At 38.6% G+C, this 17,541-nt stretch overlaps 3 protein-coding genes across 3 annotated transcripts in view; 1 reads left to right on the top strand and 2 right to left on the bottom strand.

The window, feature by feature from the left end:
* Positions 1–15: 15 nt before the first annotated feature.
* On the bottom strand, positions 16–2,479 carry abitram (actin binding transcription modulator). Its single transcript, XM_069176241.1, has 6 exons — positions 2,306–2,479; positions 2,054–2,105; positions 1,482–1,611; positions 1,281–1,357; positions 1,124–1,193; positions 16–484 (listed from the first exon to the last, which is right to left on the bottom strand). Exons 1-6 carry the CDS (start codon positions 2,385–2,387, stop codon positions 347–349), a joined length of 549 nt encoding a protein of 182 aa, XP_069032342.1. The 5' UTR covers positions 2,388–2,479; the 3' UTR covers positions 16–346.
* Positions 2,480–2,693: 214 nt separating this feature from the next.
* ccn4a (cellular communication network factor 4a) overlaps positions 2,694–17,541 on the top strand; it is a 33,475-nt gene continuing 18,627 nt past the window's right edge. The window contains exon 1 of the mRNA XM_069176055.1: positions 2,694–2,812. The gene's annotated coding sequence lies outside the window, so the exon portion shown is untranslated. The remainder of the gene's footprint in view (positions 2,813–17,541) is intronic.
* sla1a (Src like adaptor 1a) lies at positions 10,301–15,137 on the bottom strand. The gene is made up of 8 exons (XM_069176818.1): positions 14,988–15,137; positions 14,466–14,562; positions 13,958–14,057; positions 13,750–13,836; positions 13,457–13,560; positions 12,760–12,891; positions 12,172–12,301; positions 10,301–11,718 (listed from the first exon to the last, which is right to left on the bottom strand). The coding sequence occupies exons 2-8, from the start codon at positions 14,536–14,538 to the stop codon at positions 11,544–11,546; spliced, it is 801 nt and encodes a 266-aa protein (XP_069032919.1). The 5' UTR covers positions 14,539–14,562; positions 14,988–15,137; the 3' UTR covers positions 10,301–11,543.

The raw sequence follows: 17,541 nt of genomic DNA, 5'->3' as shown, positions 1-17,541 counted from the left end.
TTTTGTTGATATTCTACAAAAATATTTTCAACTGAACATTATTTGCGGTATTTAACAGCTGACTGCAGGTCATTTTTAATTAAGGTAATGCTTTCCTCAATTACCTTAATTATCAAATAAGCAAAATCAAACACTCGATAAAACACTTGAAAACTGAGCATTTCCTGGACCCTTCATCCAAGTTATATACACTGAAAAACAACCTATAATAACAGAGGCACAGTGCTTGCATCCAACACAAAAGTTTTTAAGTCACTCCATGCGAATGTCATTTTCTGCAATCATGTTCTCGGTCTTCAGTGAGCGCGAGACGAAAAGACGCTCTCCAAGAACAGCTGGAACCCCGTCAAGTGGGTTGTGACTGGGCAGCGCTACGTTTGGAGGCGACACTATCGAACTCCTCTCTGCTCAGAAGATTCGCTGTAATGCTTTTGCTCTCCTCAAACTTTGGCAGGATGACAGCGATGTATCCTTCAGTGGAAGGCTGTTCAGATTTGACAAACAAAGAACCATTGAAACATTTGAAACATCTGTTTTCATAAGATTAGCTGAAGCTTTAACGATCCAGTTGACCATGTTCACTAATGTGGAATGTTAACCTTTTAAAAACACACCTATTTTTTAGGCCTCTGCTAGAAAATTGCATACCCATAATAAAAAAAGTATATCTATGCAACCACAATAAAAAAAAAAATTATAAAAAAAAAATATATATATATATTTTTTAAATAAAGGGAACACTTGTGAGATTTGTTCAGATGTGTAAATATCAGTATATATGTCCATATTTTAATAATAGTATTGTGAAGTCTTCTTCCAGGCCACCAATTGGGGGCCTCTAGGGCCTAAAGGGTTAAAGGCTCATCTAATCTCCTTACACATATACAAATGCAAACAGAAGTTGTAGATAAAAAAAATATATTGACATTTACATGGAAACAAATTTATAACCTAACTCAAGGAGATATATAAAAAGCTGTGCAAATCACTGATTATTTACATTAATGGAAGTGGAAATCTTTAGCACATGATCAACTTTACAGATGGACAAAAATATTCAAAGTTTCTAGATGTGTACATGTTAATTATGACATTGCATTGTAAAAATATATAATTTTTTTACCTTTTCCAGCAGGAGATTAGGTTTTTCTAAAATAATCTCATTGACCTCCAGAAGACGGCCCCGGATGCAGCTACAACAGTGATTAGTGTTGGTGAGCATGACATACAAGCATGTGTAAGATAAATGTATACTTTGAAAAACATGACTATTGCCTCACCTGTAGATTGTGTACTCAGTTTCATCTGTGCACGTTATCCGACACAAAGGTGCAAAATCCGTGAGGAACTGCCCCCCCTATTGTAGGGATGAAAAAGGACCCCAAAAAAAAAACTACATCTTGAGAACGGGTGGAAACATAAAGAGCAAGAACAAATCGAGACACATAAACCAAAAATCATCTGGAGCTTTGTTAAATTACCCGCTTGGACTTCCCAGACACTTTGTTTTTCAGCCGACTGCAGCCATCACTGATCTGGTAATTTATATTTTTGATTGCGCGTCCGTTCTGAAGGATTGGGTGAGTCTCCGCTAACGTGACAACACATATTCTGCAAAGAACAAACAAATCATTTAAGTTGACCCATCCCCCTCTCAAAGTCAAACAGTGTTGGTGACCGTAAGTTACTTGTAATGGATGATTTTACATTCTGTTAAAACAGCAGTGCGACACAAAACTTTCCTTATTGAATAATATTCAGAAACAATCTGGACATAAATACACTGAATATACAGAGCAAGGGGGGGGGGGGGGGGGAAAGAAAAAAAAAGTAGACACCCTTTGCACTGGACTGTGCATTATATTATAGTTCATTAATCTAAATATTTAAGCTACTTTGCAGAAAAAAAAACACTTAAAAAAAAATACAATGCAGTCCACTGCGAAACTAAAATCTTAAAAACATGTCATTTTAATACAAATAAATAAATAATAAAGTTGCATTTTAAGTGAGGTGGTAATTATCTACCGTTTTCTCAGCACACCACTATTACCTGTTTGAATGTTGCAGGATGCAGTGGTCCTCACATGGTTTCCCTTTCATATCTAAATAGAAAGAAGAAGAAGAAGAAGAAGAAAAAAAAAACACAATAACATATTCGTAACATTAATAATGAATTCACGCTGATTAAAACAAATATTTAATGATGACGCTCTCCCCGGGCTCTCTGGTTAGAACTGGTGTTAGCTCGCTTAGCCACCAACCTGCTGGTTATTATAAAATATGTGTTAAAGATTGTATTTACCGGCTCTGTACCACCGTGTGTAATATCGGTCGATAACTGAAGGCGCCTTTGCTTCTGTATCTTTCTGCTCCTCGCAGTCCATCAAAAGTACTGACAACGCAGATTCTAAGAAAAAAATACTAAATTTATAGACAACAATTTAAGGCAATGTGCTATCTTGTGCTCCACTTTCCCTTTGACGGACCTAAATGGTGTGACACCCGACGGTCCGTCATTGGAAGATATCCGGAGGTTTTAAGAGCCCAGAAGGTTCCGGGAGTTCTTTTCGCTTCTTGTTGGTTGAATACGTCAATTTGGCATTTCATTAAAAAAAAAAAAAAAAAAAAAAAAAAAAAAATACAGAGAAAAAAAAATGCATCGATTAACTGGAAATCATATGGTTATTTTTACGAGATGAACCGGGTGTCTATTAATCGGTAGCTGTACAACTGATATAGCAACAACTTCCCTACCTGAGACCTTCAAAAAAAAGTACAGAACTCATGTGGACCTACATTTCCTGAACAGGTATGCGCACATTCGAAACTTTTAGGCTGTAGTCAATTATTCTGATGATGGATATTGCCACTTACGTTTTTAACACACGGATTTACTCCATAATTTGCGAGCTCAAGGCTGTAATGCTACAACCAGGCAAAGAAGACAATTTCGCCCAGGGCTCCAAAACACCCTTTATTTATTGCGTGTCATTTGAGCTATGGAAATCATTTTAATTGCAAAACTGCAAACAGCAGTTCTAGTAAACACTAGCACAAAATGTAATATGGACCATGGACCTGCCTGGTCTTGCAGAGGAGCCAAGGGCCAAACATTAGACTACCACAGTGGTCTACTACTTTGACTTTAAATTACATAAACATATTCCGTAATGAATCCCATCATGCTCACTCTCTTGGCTCTTGGAAACACTCTTAAAACGATTTTTCACATTGCCCACTAGATGTCAGACTATCTCCAACAACTAGAGCGTTCTCCCTATATATTGTTATTGTAATTCAACCATACACATGCAAACTCCTTATCATAGTTCATTCAAACACAACCTTGTGCATGAGGGGTGCATTGTTTTTATTTTCTCAGTTGAATATTTTCATATTTAATTAAGAGCTTTTTGGATGTAAACCAGAAAATGTAGACCATTACAGTCCTGATATGTCACCTCACAGAGTCAGTTTTTGGGCATCTGTTCAATTTCCACTCTTTGAACTATGTGTCATTTTTCTTTTCACTTAGCACTAATGATTTTAACAGTTGGCGGGTTAAGATAGAAGTATGTTGAGTCTGCATCCCAGTGCATTATGTAATGAAAAGGTCTGGGGGAGAATGGATGCAGGAATGAAGGAATGTTCCCCTCCTTGGTACTGAGAAATGGTCCCTCTCAGACCTAGACCAATCACATACCGAACATACCTGGCATGATATGCTACTTGTATATTGTGGACACTGCTGAATGAAATTTTTTTTGTGGAGACTGGCATCATCACGTGGCAGATTAAGTAATGATGACTTCATCTTGGTCACATAATTGAGAGAAAACGAGCGAGAGATATGGCTGGTGTTTGGTTGCACAATGAGTTTTCCATGTATCTCCTCACCACTACCAGGCCTCGGAAAATTCTGCTGTCAAGATCCATCCTAATGAGTTTTTCCATTACTTGTCCGTCTGCGGTAGGCTGTAGTCTGCTGTTAATTCCGAGATGAAACGCAAAACCATTGTGGAAACAGTGGACACAAAGGGAGTATTCCATTGACATGCTACTTTGCATCATGCTGTAAACACAGTCATATCCAATAAACAGGGCCATGCTTAATATGAATTAACAGCTTTACTTGTGATCGTATCCCCTTCAACTCTTAGAGCAATCTATATTTGTAACAACAGCTGTGCAGGGAGTAGATGCTTGATGCCAAACATCATAATATGTTACACATGGATCATGTCTTCAGTCAGAATAGATGGTTTTCTGTGAAAGTTCATGAAGAGCTGAGACAGTTGCTCATTTCGAGTTGTGTCAGAATGAAAGGGGTCTGTATGTCCTGTCAACTTGAAGATGTCCTCACTGGATGTTTGTGGTTGCAGGAGTGTGTGCGTCTGTTTATCAGTCTGCTCATTGCCTATATGTATCTGTCTTGTCTGTGTACATTCCAACCCTTTACTACGTATTGAAACATGGCTCCATCTCCCACTCTTCAAGACTCGACTTTTGACGTTCACTAGCTGGTTGTCAGACAGGCATCTAGAGTGCCTCCAGCTGCACAGGCTTCTGTGTGTGTGTGTGTGTGTGTGTGTGTGTGTGTGTGTGTGTGTGTGTGTGTGTGTGTGTGTGCGTGTGCGTGTGTCTGTATGTGTCTGGGACGCACACGAAGCTCCACGTCAGCTGCACGTCAGCTACTGCAAGCAGTCATTCTTCTCTGGTCTGCTGTTTGTCTGTTTGGCTCCAGCAGTCTCTCCCTCCACATGGATGATGTCCAGCTTCTTGCTGTGGATGGTCTCCATGCCAGAGGACAGCCTGATAAAGGAATAGTTGATCTGTGAGGATGATGCTTGCGTGGCATAAACCGGTGGCTTGTTATTATCATTAAGACTGCACTTACCTAAGTAAACATTCAGACCAACAAACTGATGAGTCCTGCTTTTCCACTATTTGTGTTATTGGTAAGAGAGACGGATGAGATATTTCTGTGTTGTGAAGCAGCTAGAAAGAATTATTGTGGGTTGCAAGCAGTCCATGCAGACTACGTGTCAGTAAGACATTCAGCAGTTCATTGTTAAGGAGAGGAATTATATGCAATTCAAGTTCTGCATTAGTATTTTATTATTTAATAAAATAAACAACTGCTTCGCCGCAGTTAGAAATACCGCTTGTCATTTTTCTTGGAAAGCAACAAGGTGCACGCACGCGCACGCGCACGCACACGCACACGCACACGCACACGCACACGCACACGCACACACACACACACACACACACACACACACACACTCCTGCATTTTCCATTCAACAGATTGAGTTATATGCTGCCAAAATTCACATTTAAGACTTTCTTGAGTCACAGGTATGAAAAGTTCAATAAAACAAACATGTAGTTTTAAAGGCTGTCAGATGTGCTTTTGGGTCACAGGATGTGAACTGGATTTCAGTAACAGCACATTTAATACTCTTAATGAAAGGACTGATCAACAATTACAGCATCGCAACCACAGGGATCTTTTGCATAATTTATCAGTTTTCCTCTCAGAAAGTTTAGATGAAAAAACGCAAACTTGTCAGTCTTCTGTCAGTGAATGTGCTAATTTGCAACGCCTGACCACTACTTCAGGTCTGAGGTCTTGTGAACTTTATAACGGTCGACACAGGAAGCGTTATCACTCTGATAAGGTGGTTTCATGTCACGTTAGTATTGTCGCTCTCTGTGTCATAATCAACAGAATATCATTAATTCAATACAAAATACAAGCCAAAGGATCAGACTGAGTTTTGAGCAAGTAATCACATTTTACTGCGTCATGCTTATATTACAGGTGTAATTATTGTTTCCATGGCAATAAAACCATTGTCCTATTATTTTTCTTTGAACTTTTTACCCTTCTTTTCTGTAGATGAGTTTTTAGTAGTAACAAATTCATTACCTGCATTACCTCATTCTGTAGCAATGAAAAGTGTGAAGGAAAATAAAACATTTTGGGAAATAGAATACGCTTTTTTGGTTTCTCATGGAGATTGAGACAGTTTTTTCCAATCTTGGCGGTAAACTCAGAAAACCAGCTGCTGCCTGTCCCTTCATATTTAATGGGGAACATATAAGATATTATGTAACTTTTAATCAGAAAACCAATATGTGTATTCCTTTAAAGATGCAGTTCTTTGCATGATAAAAAAAAAAGTGATATTCAGAAAGTATGACCACAGACTGAAACTTACACACCTGCAGCTAAAAAAAACATTTAAAAAAAGTAGGCGTCCCTGCGGGGAGCTGTATTTTCAGGATGTTGCGCCTCTCGGAGCTGAAACACTCATGTGCCATCGTTGTGTCATGTTTAAATCTTACAACACAAAAAAAGTTCTTGAAAAAGTTAGCATTTGAAAGACACAATACCCACCAGTGATGTCATGGCATTGTGACATCTGAAATGCGAAAAACAAGAGGAAGTGGTTAAAACTTGTTTGTTCAGCTTCAGACTGTCAGCGAAGAACACTATACTTTCATCTTGTACTTAGTAAACTATGATTTTTAGAATATTTTTAAAATAATTTTAATGTCTGATCGGCTGCAAAATATTTGACAAATAAGTATTAGCCTTTTCAATAAGTATTAGCCACTTCTGTAGCGGATCCAGTCTCATCAATTACATATTATTTTCTGTCTTTGTGACACATTCATCTCATTCCCACGTTCTGACCTGACACCCATCTATCTTCACTGCCCTCATTTTCTCTGTCATTTCACTGACTGTGAAGGGCTTCAGACTCATTCCTGATGCTAATTTCTTCAAAGCTGCCATCCTGCTTGTCATTCTCCAGAGACAGATGTGCTTCAACAGGAGCTGAAGGCAATAGAAAGAGAGACACGAGATCCTCCTGCACACTTAAAGTTATGAAGAGTTTTTGTCTTTGGATGTGGTTTTACCTGCCAAAGCAGTAAAATTTAACAATACTTTTTGTGGCACACTGATACATGCATGTATATTAAACTACTAACTGTGTTTATTCAGGTTGACCAACAACTGAATTTCCAATTATAAAGTGCCTCTGTGAATCTTGTGTTAATTATAGGAAGCCACGTTGCAAAGAGCTGCTTGAAAGTCTCTTCGTGCAAAGTGAACTTGAGAGGATCTCTCCACCTCTTCTGTTTGCTTACAGCAGGCAGGATGCTCTGTGCTCCAAGTCAGCTATGCGGTTGAATGACAGCAGAGCCAGGTTGTTCATTTTAATCCAAAAATCTGTCCTTTAACCGCTTCCCAGAAAAACTCACTTGCGCCTCGGCCTGACTGAAGCTTTCCAGATCCGAAAAGTTGTTTTCTTCAAAAATATTCTCTCTTTTGCCCATTCGAACTTGCTTCACAGTTTTCTTGACATTTTTATTTGGCTGTTAAAATGTGCCTGTATTGTTCGGCTTCATACCAAACACACCTAACTAAAACTGTTAACAAGATCACTCAAGTCTGCCTAATAAAGAAGCTGTTAGAAGCCAAGTAAGATTTTCCTTTTCATTGCACAAACCAGCCTTCAAGTCAATAAAAAAAAGCACAGCATGGCACACTGATGCTACTGTTCACTGTTAGTGACAGTCACCATGTTTTATTACCTATTTTTCCTTTGCCTTTTAATTTATAAGACAGAGATGTTAAAAAAGAACCTAAGCACAATGAACATCCCTGCACATTGTGTCATATTTATGAGAAATGGCTTCAGGAATGGGAGCAGTCATAGATTCCTTTCAGATCACATAAGGCCGTCCAATTCCCTGGCAAAGATGTGGACCTTCGGAGCTCTTTCTTTTTTTTTTTTTTAAATGTTCAGTTTTTGTTTGTTTTTCCCTGGCTCTCTGGACAGCCTTGGATTTGGTTGTGTGTATTGGCTCGGGCCCCTGGTTCAACATTAAAGGCCATGTTCTCATGTGCTGTCTCAGAGGCGAACACTCAGTGTTGTTGACAGCAGTTGTTGGATGAGGTTATTCACAGCATTGCTGAAAACTGTCAAATCCCTTTTCACTCAGCGTAAGTTCATTTGTTATATCCCTGTGCAATTCTTATGGTGTCATTATAAAATTACATTATTATCTTTGTGTCTGCTGCTGCCCTGTTTGTGTCCATTTTAAAGCTAGAGCAAGATAGAAATCTAGAATCATTTCTATAATACACCTGCAGGAAGTGGTCTGAGTTCAAGTTAGAGTGGAACGTCACTTTTCACACGAAATTAAGCTAAAAGTAACAACAGCTCACAGTGCAAGATTTTCTGTCAAGAGATGAATGACCAAATATATGACCCCTGAAAACAGAATAAAAGAGAAAGACTTATATAAAATCTTAATTTATATGGACAATGAAAATTGACCTTCAAGAACATCTCCAAGACATGTCCACTTCAAGATTGATCCAAATTTCCACGTGATGAAAGTAAGATTTTGGCGAAGGAAAGCAGCAGCTTTAATTAAAGCAGCGTATTTTTTGATAAAGCAAAGGAAACATTTATGTGGATTTCTTTGCAGAGCCACAGCGAATATTCAATGGTGAAGTCAGAGGTTTGGACAGCTGGGCCTCAGGGTAGAGGGGAGGATGTGGTAAGATTAGAAGAACCTGATTAACAGAAAACAGGCTGTTGGAAAAGGAATCTCCCTCCATCTCTTAATTTCCTTCACTTATCCCCCTTTTCTCTCTGTGCCTTGATCCCATTCTTGGAGACATGCACACCCCTTAACTCTTCTTCCTCTTTTTGTTTTCATTCAGGAAGAAAAAAAACGTAAAGGCCAGAGTGAATTGTTTGAGAGTTTTCCTTGGTGCTTACATCTTAGTAACATCAAACAAAAGTCAAATGGAGAACAGTGAACTCAACTTTGAATCTCGTTTGTTCATCATAAAGTCATCCTGAACGTGGGGGTTTTCTTGTAAAACAGCATGCACCGTACGGGTATCTGATTTAGTTAAGTTTGAGCTGTAATTCTTCCGCTCTTCGCCCCACTGAGGGCCTTTGTTTTCACCATGTACACACACAGTTGTGTGATGATTGGCAGGGTGACGGAGTATTGTCTTTCCTATGTGCGCCGGTATTACAGTAAATACTTGCCTGACTTCAGGGAAGAGTTGTTTTTTTCGTTGGATCTTCAATGATGTAAATATGGATGAAGAGAGTGGTCTGAGGGAGAGTTCAGTTTATTTTGAATATATAAGTGGCCTTCGATGGACCTCTATCTTCATAATTTTCCTTCGTTCTTCACATTTTTGTTGCCACTGATAGTTACGTATATCTATAAATGACTGACAATGAATTATACAGGTGTTAATGAACTGCTAATTCACTTGGAGCACAATTTTCTCATGGTTTTGTCTCCAGTCTTTTTTAGACTGGTTACACGTGGTCTGGAGAGGCAGCCTGATGTGAGTAATGCTGACTGGACAGCAGTCGCCGCATGGCACAGCAGTAGGTTACCAGATGTGTTTGTCTGCATCACTGATTGTTCCATTCACACACACAGACACACACGCACGCACACACACACACACACACACACACACACACACACACACACACACACACACACATCTCTTTTGACTTCACTCCCAATCGGTTACTTGCATATATTTTACGAGACTTTAAAACAAGGCAACACAACTATTTGATCCTTCTCTTTGATGTAGAATAAAGTGCTGAGCTTGTCTTGACTGATCACACACAGTTGGCTCGTAAATTTAATGAAAACAAATAAATAAAGTTGGCAAGCCTGCTAACTTTGTGGCACATATGTTCTGGGATGTATACCAACTTCCTGAAACTGATTTTAGACAGCACACGTTTTCTGTAAATGCCCCATGGTGAGTTTCCGATGTCTCAATCTTTTCTGCTAATGACCTCTTTTATTCCCTTCTTAGACTTTGTTCTTTGAATATTTTAGAGGCCTAATGAGGTAAAACAGCCCAGTATTTCACGTGAAAAGCAAAGCTTAAACAAAATAAGTATGTTTTTGAAGCAAAATTTTGCTTCTTTGTTTTTTTTATTTCCAGCCAATAAATGTATAATTTTGCAACACTTTCACTTTATTTTGTAACCACATGTGTGTGGCCCAAAAGCTTTAAAGTGTAAGACAGCACTCCCGTCTCAGTAACAGTAATGTCTAACATGCAGTTACCTTGAACTTTTCCTCACTGACTGATGGGCTTCTGCTGACATTCTCAGACATATTTGTCATACTTTACTTTCCGACTGAAATGCACCAGTAGTGAGCGGAAAGCTAAAGATAACAACCCTAGACTGTATAAAAAGACACAGTCTGTTATAACAACACATACTTCTGTCTTTATTTCGACCTAAGTTGATGTTTTCACATACAGTATTGCTATTTGGGGTCAGCGGTTAAAAGGTCCAGATACGAAGCATGAAAGAGGAACTTGCCCAAACACATATATGAAACATTACAGGGGAGTTTGGTGTGAGGTTTTTTTTTAGCACAAATAATTCCACTGTGATGTGAAAAACATTCACTGTTTGCATGCTTTTAGCCAAGATATGCAGTTAGTTATAACTTTTTAAATAGCAGTTGTTCAATCAGTCTGTCATATGGTGACCATGCGTAAATAGTGAGGCTGTCACAGGCAATAAGAGACTTAGACATTATCAGAACCTCTGCCCATTATAGTCAGAGTTTAAAGAAATTTCCCAAAGGCTGAAAATGTCTGACATACAGTACAAATAACACTGACAGGGTGAACAACATGAGATCGTGTCCTCTGAGTCAGAGTTGGAATTTATGTTCACTGGTCAAACATGTCTAATAGATTTATAGTGTGACTGTCGCTTGTTTCCACACACTGTGCATTCCACTGAGTGGATCATCAATAAAATGTATTTTCCAATCAAACAATCATTTTTGCTGAACACCAAATCCTGTATGATACATAGACTGAATGGACATATATGTAAGTATTGGCCAACTTTATAATGAACACTCTATCTAGTTTAATAGTGTAACTCCATATATCTGTGTAAATGTGTCACTGTTTGTGAATACATTTATCAAATCAATGAAATGACCCAAGAATGCATCAATGTAGCAAAAAAAAAAAAAAAAAATCAATGCAAGGTTATTCATGTCACAATATGACCAACTGTTCACCATTTATAAACAACACAGGAAAATAGTTTGAACGCCACTAATACTCATTTACACAGTAATACTACCACCAAACAGTGTCCATAGCATTCAAGTCTCCTTGTTACCATCATAATGCCAGGCTTTGTTTTTTGGCCCATGTGTAGCATACACATCATAGTTTAATTGCACCGTCATCCAGTTTAACTCCACATTCTTCCTTTTTATAATCTGAGTCAAAGTGAAATTGGTAGGGTATCTCCAAAGTGCTCACATTGGAAACTACAACACACTTCGGTGTTTGCGATACAAGTGTCCATTCTGTACGGCCCTCAGCTGACATTGGGAGTGTGTTGTACATTTCAGAGAAGGACACCCCGTACTGACCTTCACTTGAGGGCATTCCAATCTTTTGCACCCCCCTTGCTGTCTCTTAGAAGTCATTTTCAGGGAGTGCATACATAGATTTACTTTTCCTCTTCCTGCTGTCCCCTCTCAGCTGTATAGAATCTTGATCACCAGAGAAGGACATGTAGGCAGCGATGCTGTTCCTCACTCCATAGCTCACCATATTGTCACTGTAGCTGTCTGAGCTGACCAGCTGTTTCCTGTAAATGGAGGGGATGAAGACATAAATGACAATTCACCATTTTTTTTCCACCTTCGAAAAAAGGTTGAACTCAGTGCAAATATCTGTCATCAAATCAAAAATCCGGTTAAAAAAAAAAAAAATCGTGATTTGAGTTTATATATCAGAACTGAAACAGAAAATTAATTTGCAACTATTTTGATAATTACCTAAGTTATGTCAATCATTTTTCATATCTGGTACCAGTTTGATGGTTTCCTGCTCTTCTCTCATAATAGTTAACATTTCAAGTAATTAATTGATAAATAGATAAATTAATTGGGAGATTAATCCATAACAAGGATAATTGTATCCCAATCTATTGCTAAGGCCAGCAACAGGTGACACCGAATAAATTATCATCTGCCAGAGTCATCATGTTATCCTAACATGATTCAAACTACTAAATATCTTTTCCTAGTCTCCTCTTTACCTGTCTACTTTCTTCCAGTCAAAGTTGCATCGCATGACTACAGGTGGAGCTCCAGGACTTGCATCTAGTGGCGGGGTTGTGCCCGACAGACAGGGAGAGGTTAGCGCACAACATAGTCCGTCTGCAGAGTCTGAAGAGAAAAAGATAGGGGATGTACAAACACAGAACTAGCATTAAGTCACATAATTTGCATGAACCACTCGCACACTCGACTGCGCAAGCAAACACACAAACAAAACTTGTGTAAGGGATGTGTTGGAGATAATTAACACCAACACTTTTTTCACTGTGTATGGTCTAGTGGTTATTACCAAGCATGTGTGCTGTATCTCATTTCCTGTTTTGTGCCAAAAATGCTCTGTCAGAGCAGGAAATATATTGAAAATAAAGCACTGACTAAAAAACACTTCTATATTAAGAACATGAAAAAAAAAAAAGAAAAAAAAAAAAAAAAAAAAGGGGTTATTTAAGCTCATGTGATAAGCATAAGCCCGTTTGTGTGCTTGTTTGCAGTTCTACATGTCACGATATCTGTTTCCAACATCTCTCTCTTTAGTTAGATATGTAATCATCTGTGGATCTACCCACCTGAGTAATGGTTGATCATATCTTCAAGGCACTGGAAAGTGAGACGTGGGGAGATGTAGTACCAGCTGTTGTCCAGTCTGAAGATACGGTAGTGCTTTACCATCCTGTGCTTCACTGAGAGCGAATACAGACCTGAGGATGACACACACCATGAATTAACAATAGGTTTTCAATAACCAAACTGCTCTGTTCTAGGAAATATGCACATAATGGTATAAATGTAAGAACATCAATAATTATTGATCCAATCATTTTGGGACAAAGTAAAAGCAGAAGTAACGTGAAGGTCAATGCTTTGGTGTTATGAATAAAGTTTCAGATCCAGACATAACTGCACAGGAAAACCAACTTACAATAAGCGTCATGTCAAGTCAGTTTAGCACATTTAAACACAACATGCGTTGACCAAAGTACTGCACAACCTCCGACATGTCTCCAAGAATAGTTTTTGGGACTTATGTTTATTTGTGTTTTTGTTGAGAGTTTGATAAGAAAAATTAATACCACTCTCATATCTGTCCATTAATGCTCAGTAGGGAGAAGTTTGGCTAAGCTTAGTAGTCTTTGGCCTCATTGATGGGAAACTGTTTCATTTCTTCTGCTGAGATGCCACATTTGAACCTTTACAGAAAACAGAATTCAAACCAAACTAAATGAGTCTGTTGCACACTCTGTTGGGAACATTAAATGTCCCTACCTCTCTCCCTGGAGCTCTCCCGCACCAAGAAAGAGCCCACTCTGTTCCCAGGTAGAAGGAGCAGCTCTTCAGCCTTCTGCCTCTCCACACCCTCAAACAACCAACTAACAAAATGGAAAATACGTAATGAGTTTAATTTCAGATGATACTTGTGGCATTTTTTAAACTGATGAATAAAATCCCGTTTATAGAAACACATAACCTTAAAATCAGCAGCAATAACCAAAAAAAGATGCACTTTTAAATAGACCAACTTGGCCAATACTGGAAGATGTCAGTTTAATTTTACTTACCCATGGTACACTTTTGCCACGTGGCTGTTGGGTATGTAGTTTTCCTTCCCCGTTTGGACAGAGCGGACTCTCAACCAATAAGCCTCTCTAATAACCATAAAGGGACAAAGAGGAATCAACAACTGACCTTTTTTGTGACTACTTCTCTAAACTGCAAACTTAGTCTGTCAATGTTACAAATTCCTTTTATGTCAAAACATGAGCGTACTGTGCAATTATTTGCAGCTTGTCTCCCATTCTGTAGATGGGCATGCTGATTTCAGGAGAAGGGTAGTCCTGGAGCACCACCACCATGTCGTCTTCATCACCTACCAAGAGCAATATTTTCAGCATATACAAACACAGCCAAATGCTTATACACAGACATCATGATTTGGAAATGACCAAAAATGTCCAATAGCAGGCCTCAGGCAGAAAATATTGTCAATTAATTTTGTTTGAGTGTTTTGTTTTATGTTTGGGTGTAGCTTGCTATCTCGTGAGTGTCTGATATTGTCAGATTATCGTAGCTGTGCCCAACATGCAAGTAAAGTCCTTTCTAGTTATCAAGAAATCCATGTGCTTTAGTGCAGAGAGAGGGCAAAATGCAATCAGTGGAAATAGCAGACATTCCTGTTTAAAATGGATAACAGCTGAAGCTGACAGCAGCAGACAAAGCTTTTACTCAGCTCTCTTAAAATAATCTTTAATAAATAGAAGTTGCAAGGAGATCTTACCCTTGATAGAGCTGTCAAGGTTGTCGGTGTCGACTTTGTTCTTGGCACTCACACCTCGCATCATATTCCCCATCCTCCAGATGGACCAGACTCAAGCCTGAAGTCAGGACAGAAAGGGAAAGACGTATCAATCTGTAGTTTTATACCACTGAACTTCTTGCTGCTGATATGCCATGAAGTTTGGAACTTTCTTCCCATTGAGCTATCTTGACTGACACACTCGTTGCAGAATGGGGAAGCTGAGGCTAGATGCTATCAACCCAATTTTCCATTGCAACACCCAGCTTTGCGTACTGACCACGACAGTATCAGCGATATAGTGAATTGCAAATCCAGTTCTCATTGCAAAGTCCGAGTCATATTACATAAGTGACATTATAGTTAAGGAAAACATGTTTGTGCAAATATATTTCAACAGATCCTGTTTATTGTTAAGTTACACAATGTTCAGATGGCTAGTATGGAGAAATAATAGTTCTGTCTGTAGAGAAACGATAGATGAGGTAAATTGTAGACACTGACCTGAGGAATTTATAGCTCGCCTCCTGTGATGGCATCAAGTACGGTGAGTGAGATGATGGCCCAAACAGCACATGGTGGCAGCAGCAGCTTCCAGTACTAGAGATGTAACATGTTCTCAAGTGTTTACGAGAATGACATGTCACAGAGTATGGTGACAGCTCTGAATCTGACTGCAACTCACTTCCTGTAATGAAATGAGGAAGAGGGACAGCACAAGTGTTACAGAAACACAGAACATGCAGAAGAGAGTACACAACAACTCTCTTGATGTTAATTATTGATGTAGCATAACTGAAAGCACTATTGTAAAAACAAACACATTTATTTTTCATCTAAGCTCCACAAATATGCATTTTTATTATTTAAATTACTGTATTTTGTACTTTAGTTTTTATCTAAAGCCATAGATAAACTAAAAGAATGAACTTGTATTCTGACAAAACAAACACCCTTTAAAGATGTGAGTCAAAATGCCAAAGTAAAAGGCATACACTGTGTATAAAAATTGAATTTTCAGAGTCTAAATAGAAAAGCAAACATGGAAGTGCCTTATAAAGTGCATTGTCACAGAGGGCCACTAGGGACAGGTTTCAAAAAGCCTCTGGTTCTAAAGACTGCAATGAAATTTCCATCCTCCACCATTCAACTTTCAACTTATGAAGTCATTATTGTGGAATTTGCTAATTTCACTCCTTTTGATCAGTGCTCTGGTGGTCCATCTGAAAATAGTCACATAATTAAATAGATATTTGGCATCAAAAAGCTAAATGTTTGGGTGCGTGCCTGGTTTGACATACCTGGGATGCAGTCAGGCTTCCCGTATCGGTGTGTGGGCATAGTGTCCTCTGGTTCTCAGTCAGATAGAGGCAGATAAACCACTCATTCACCCCAGTTTGTTCAAAACATGGTCACTTCTGGCTTCAAAAAAACAAGATGGCAATGGACAAAATGCCTAAATGCCTAACTTGAGGCTTTTAAAACATCAGTTCACAAACTAATAGGTGACGTTACAGTAGGTTGCCACTTGGTCAAACCCAGTTTACCTTTTATCAAGTTCATCCCAGTAATTATATAATGATGAATTTAATATATCTGAGCCTCAAAGCCCTGGTTACATAACAATATTCCTCTGAACCACACTTTATTATTCTAAAGTCAACTTAGCTCATGAATTTTCCATATTAAAACCTGGATACATCAGCTGCAGACCATTAGGCCTCTTGCTCCTGCCACCTTTCTTGTCTGCATGCAGGACAGTGAAGCAATAAAAACAAAAATGTACACAGAGCATGAAATCAACCTCACTGTTAAATCTTATCTTGATAAATAGCTATAACCATTTTCCTGTCTGTGTCACTGCGGAACTTGCAAAGTTTTTGCACATTTTTGTTGTACTAGAAAACATTGAGCTGGCAATGGCTTCATTGCGCGTGTGTGTGTGTGTGTATTGTGTGTGTGTGTGTGTGTGTGTGTGTGTGTGTGTGTGTGTGTGTGTGTGTGTGTGTGTGTGTGTGTGTGTGTGTATACAGAGTCGCACATCACATCATGTTTAAACTGAACTGCAACTAAGCAGCATTTTATGCTGAAATTAACTGGTTTTCTGTTATGGGCGTAGGTAATAGCAGCTACTGCGGCTTGGTGGCTAGAGGCTTGTGTCAGATGCCAGGACTATTGTGGTTGCCAGAAAGGAAGGAAGTCTTCATCGGTTGTTGATGAAAATAGATACAAGAACATGTAGCTTGTGTGGCAACTGGGTTAATTTCATCATCAAAATTTCTCACATTTCCTGTAGACACTTTTCTTCTTTTTTTTCTTTATAAAGTTTCCAAATAGGATTTAATTTGTATCTCTTTTTTACTTTCCCCAACAACTTTGAGGCGTGCAAGACTTTTTGTCTTGTGTTCATTCCAAGAGAAAATTTTATCAGCATAATGGACATAAGTATAAGTGAGGAAAAGCACTTATATGCTAGAGATGGGTGCCTGTTGGCATTCCTGTTAACAATGATTTTTTTTTTTTTATGAGATTATTTTATCTTTGGTATGTAATATCTTAATCTCCAAAGTAGCTATGGCTAAGTATAGCTGTCAGATTCTGGCAGTAGTGCAATATTTACCCCTGTAATGTGGAGTAAAAGTATCTCCAGTATAGTCCACGACAGTACTTTATCACACACATGTAAATGATAAAACAGCAAGTATACAGAAATACATTAAAAAAAAAAAGGAAAATATGTAAACATACAATGCAAAAAGAGGTAAATGATTTAAATATGCCTCCAAGGCTAATCAACAACAATTCTCTTTACTCTAGAACATTTTCTTCCTTGCCTTCACAGCTTTATTATTTTCTGTTTTTCCATTCAGGTCCTGGCTCATGTCACTGACAGTGCCAAGGCCCAGTGAGTCACCAGCACACATAACACAGGTGAACCAGTGGGGCCATGCACATTAACCTCCAGCTCAATGGACTCTTTGTCTGACAGACATGAGAAACTGATTGCCTATTGGTTAAGGAAATTAATCAAGACTCTTTTGCGTCTCAAGTGCCTCAA

The sequence above is a fragment of the Embiotoca jacksoni genome, unplaced genomic scaffold (assembly GCF_022577435.1).
Source record: "Embiotoca jacksoni isolate LCO1_2020_lvr unplaced genomic scaffold, fEmbJac1.0.p SCAF_7, whole genome shotgun sequence".
NCBI classification, from domain to species: domain Eukaryota; kingdom Metazoa; phylum Chordata; class Actinopteri; family Embiotocidae; genus Embiotoca; species Embiotoca jacksoni.
This window is presented reverse-complemented; position numbering and strand designations above follow the sequence as displayed.

Coding starts and splice junctions, on each gene's coding strand:
- abitram (XM_069176241.1), bottom strand. CDS start 2,387: ATGGACTGCGAGGAGCAGAAAGATACAGAAGCAAAGGCGCCTTCAGTT. Junction 2,106..2,305: donor CACACGGTGGTACAGAGCCG/GTAAATACAATC, acceptor CTTTCTATTTAG/ATATGAAAGGGAAACCATGT. Junction 485..1,123: donor CTAATCTCCTGCTGGAAAAG/GTAAAAAAATTA, acceptor AAATCTGAACAG/CCTTCCACTGAAGGATACAT.
- sla1a (XM_069176818.1), bottom strand. CDS start 14,538: ATGGGGAATATGATGCGAGGTGTGAGTGCCAAGAACAAAGTCGACACC. Junction 13,561..13,749: donor GTGGCAAAAGTGTACCATGG/GTAAGTAAAATT, acceptor CCATTTTGTTAG/TTGGTTGTTTGAGGGTGTGG. Junction 12,892..13,456: donor GGAGAGCTCCAGGGAGAGAG/GTAGGGACATTT, acceptor TGTCATCCTCAG/GTCTGTATTCGCTCTCAGTG.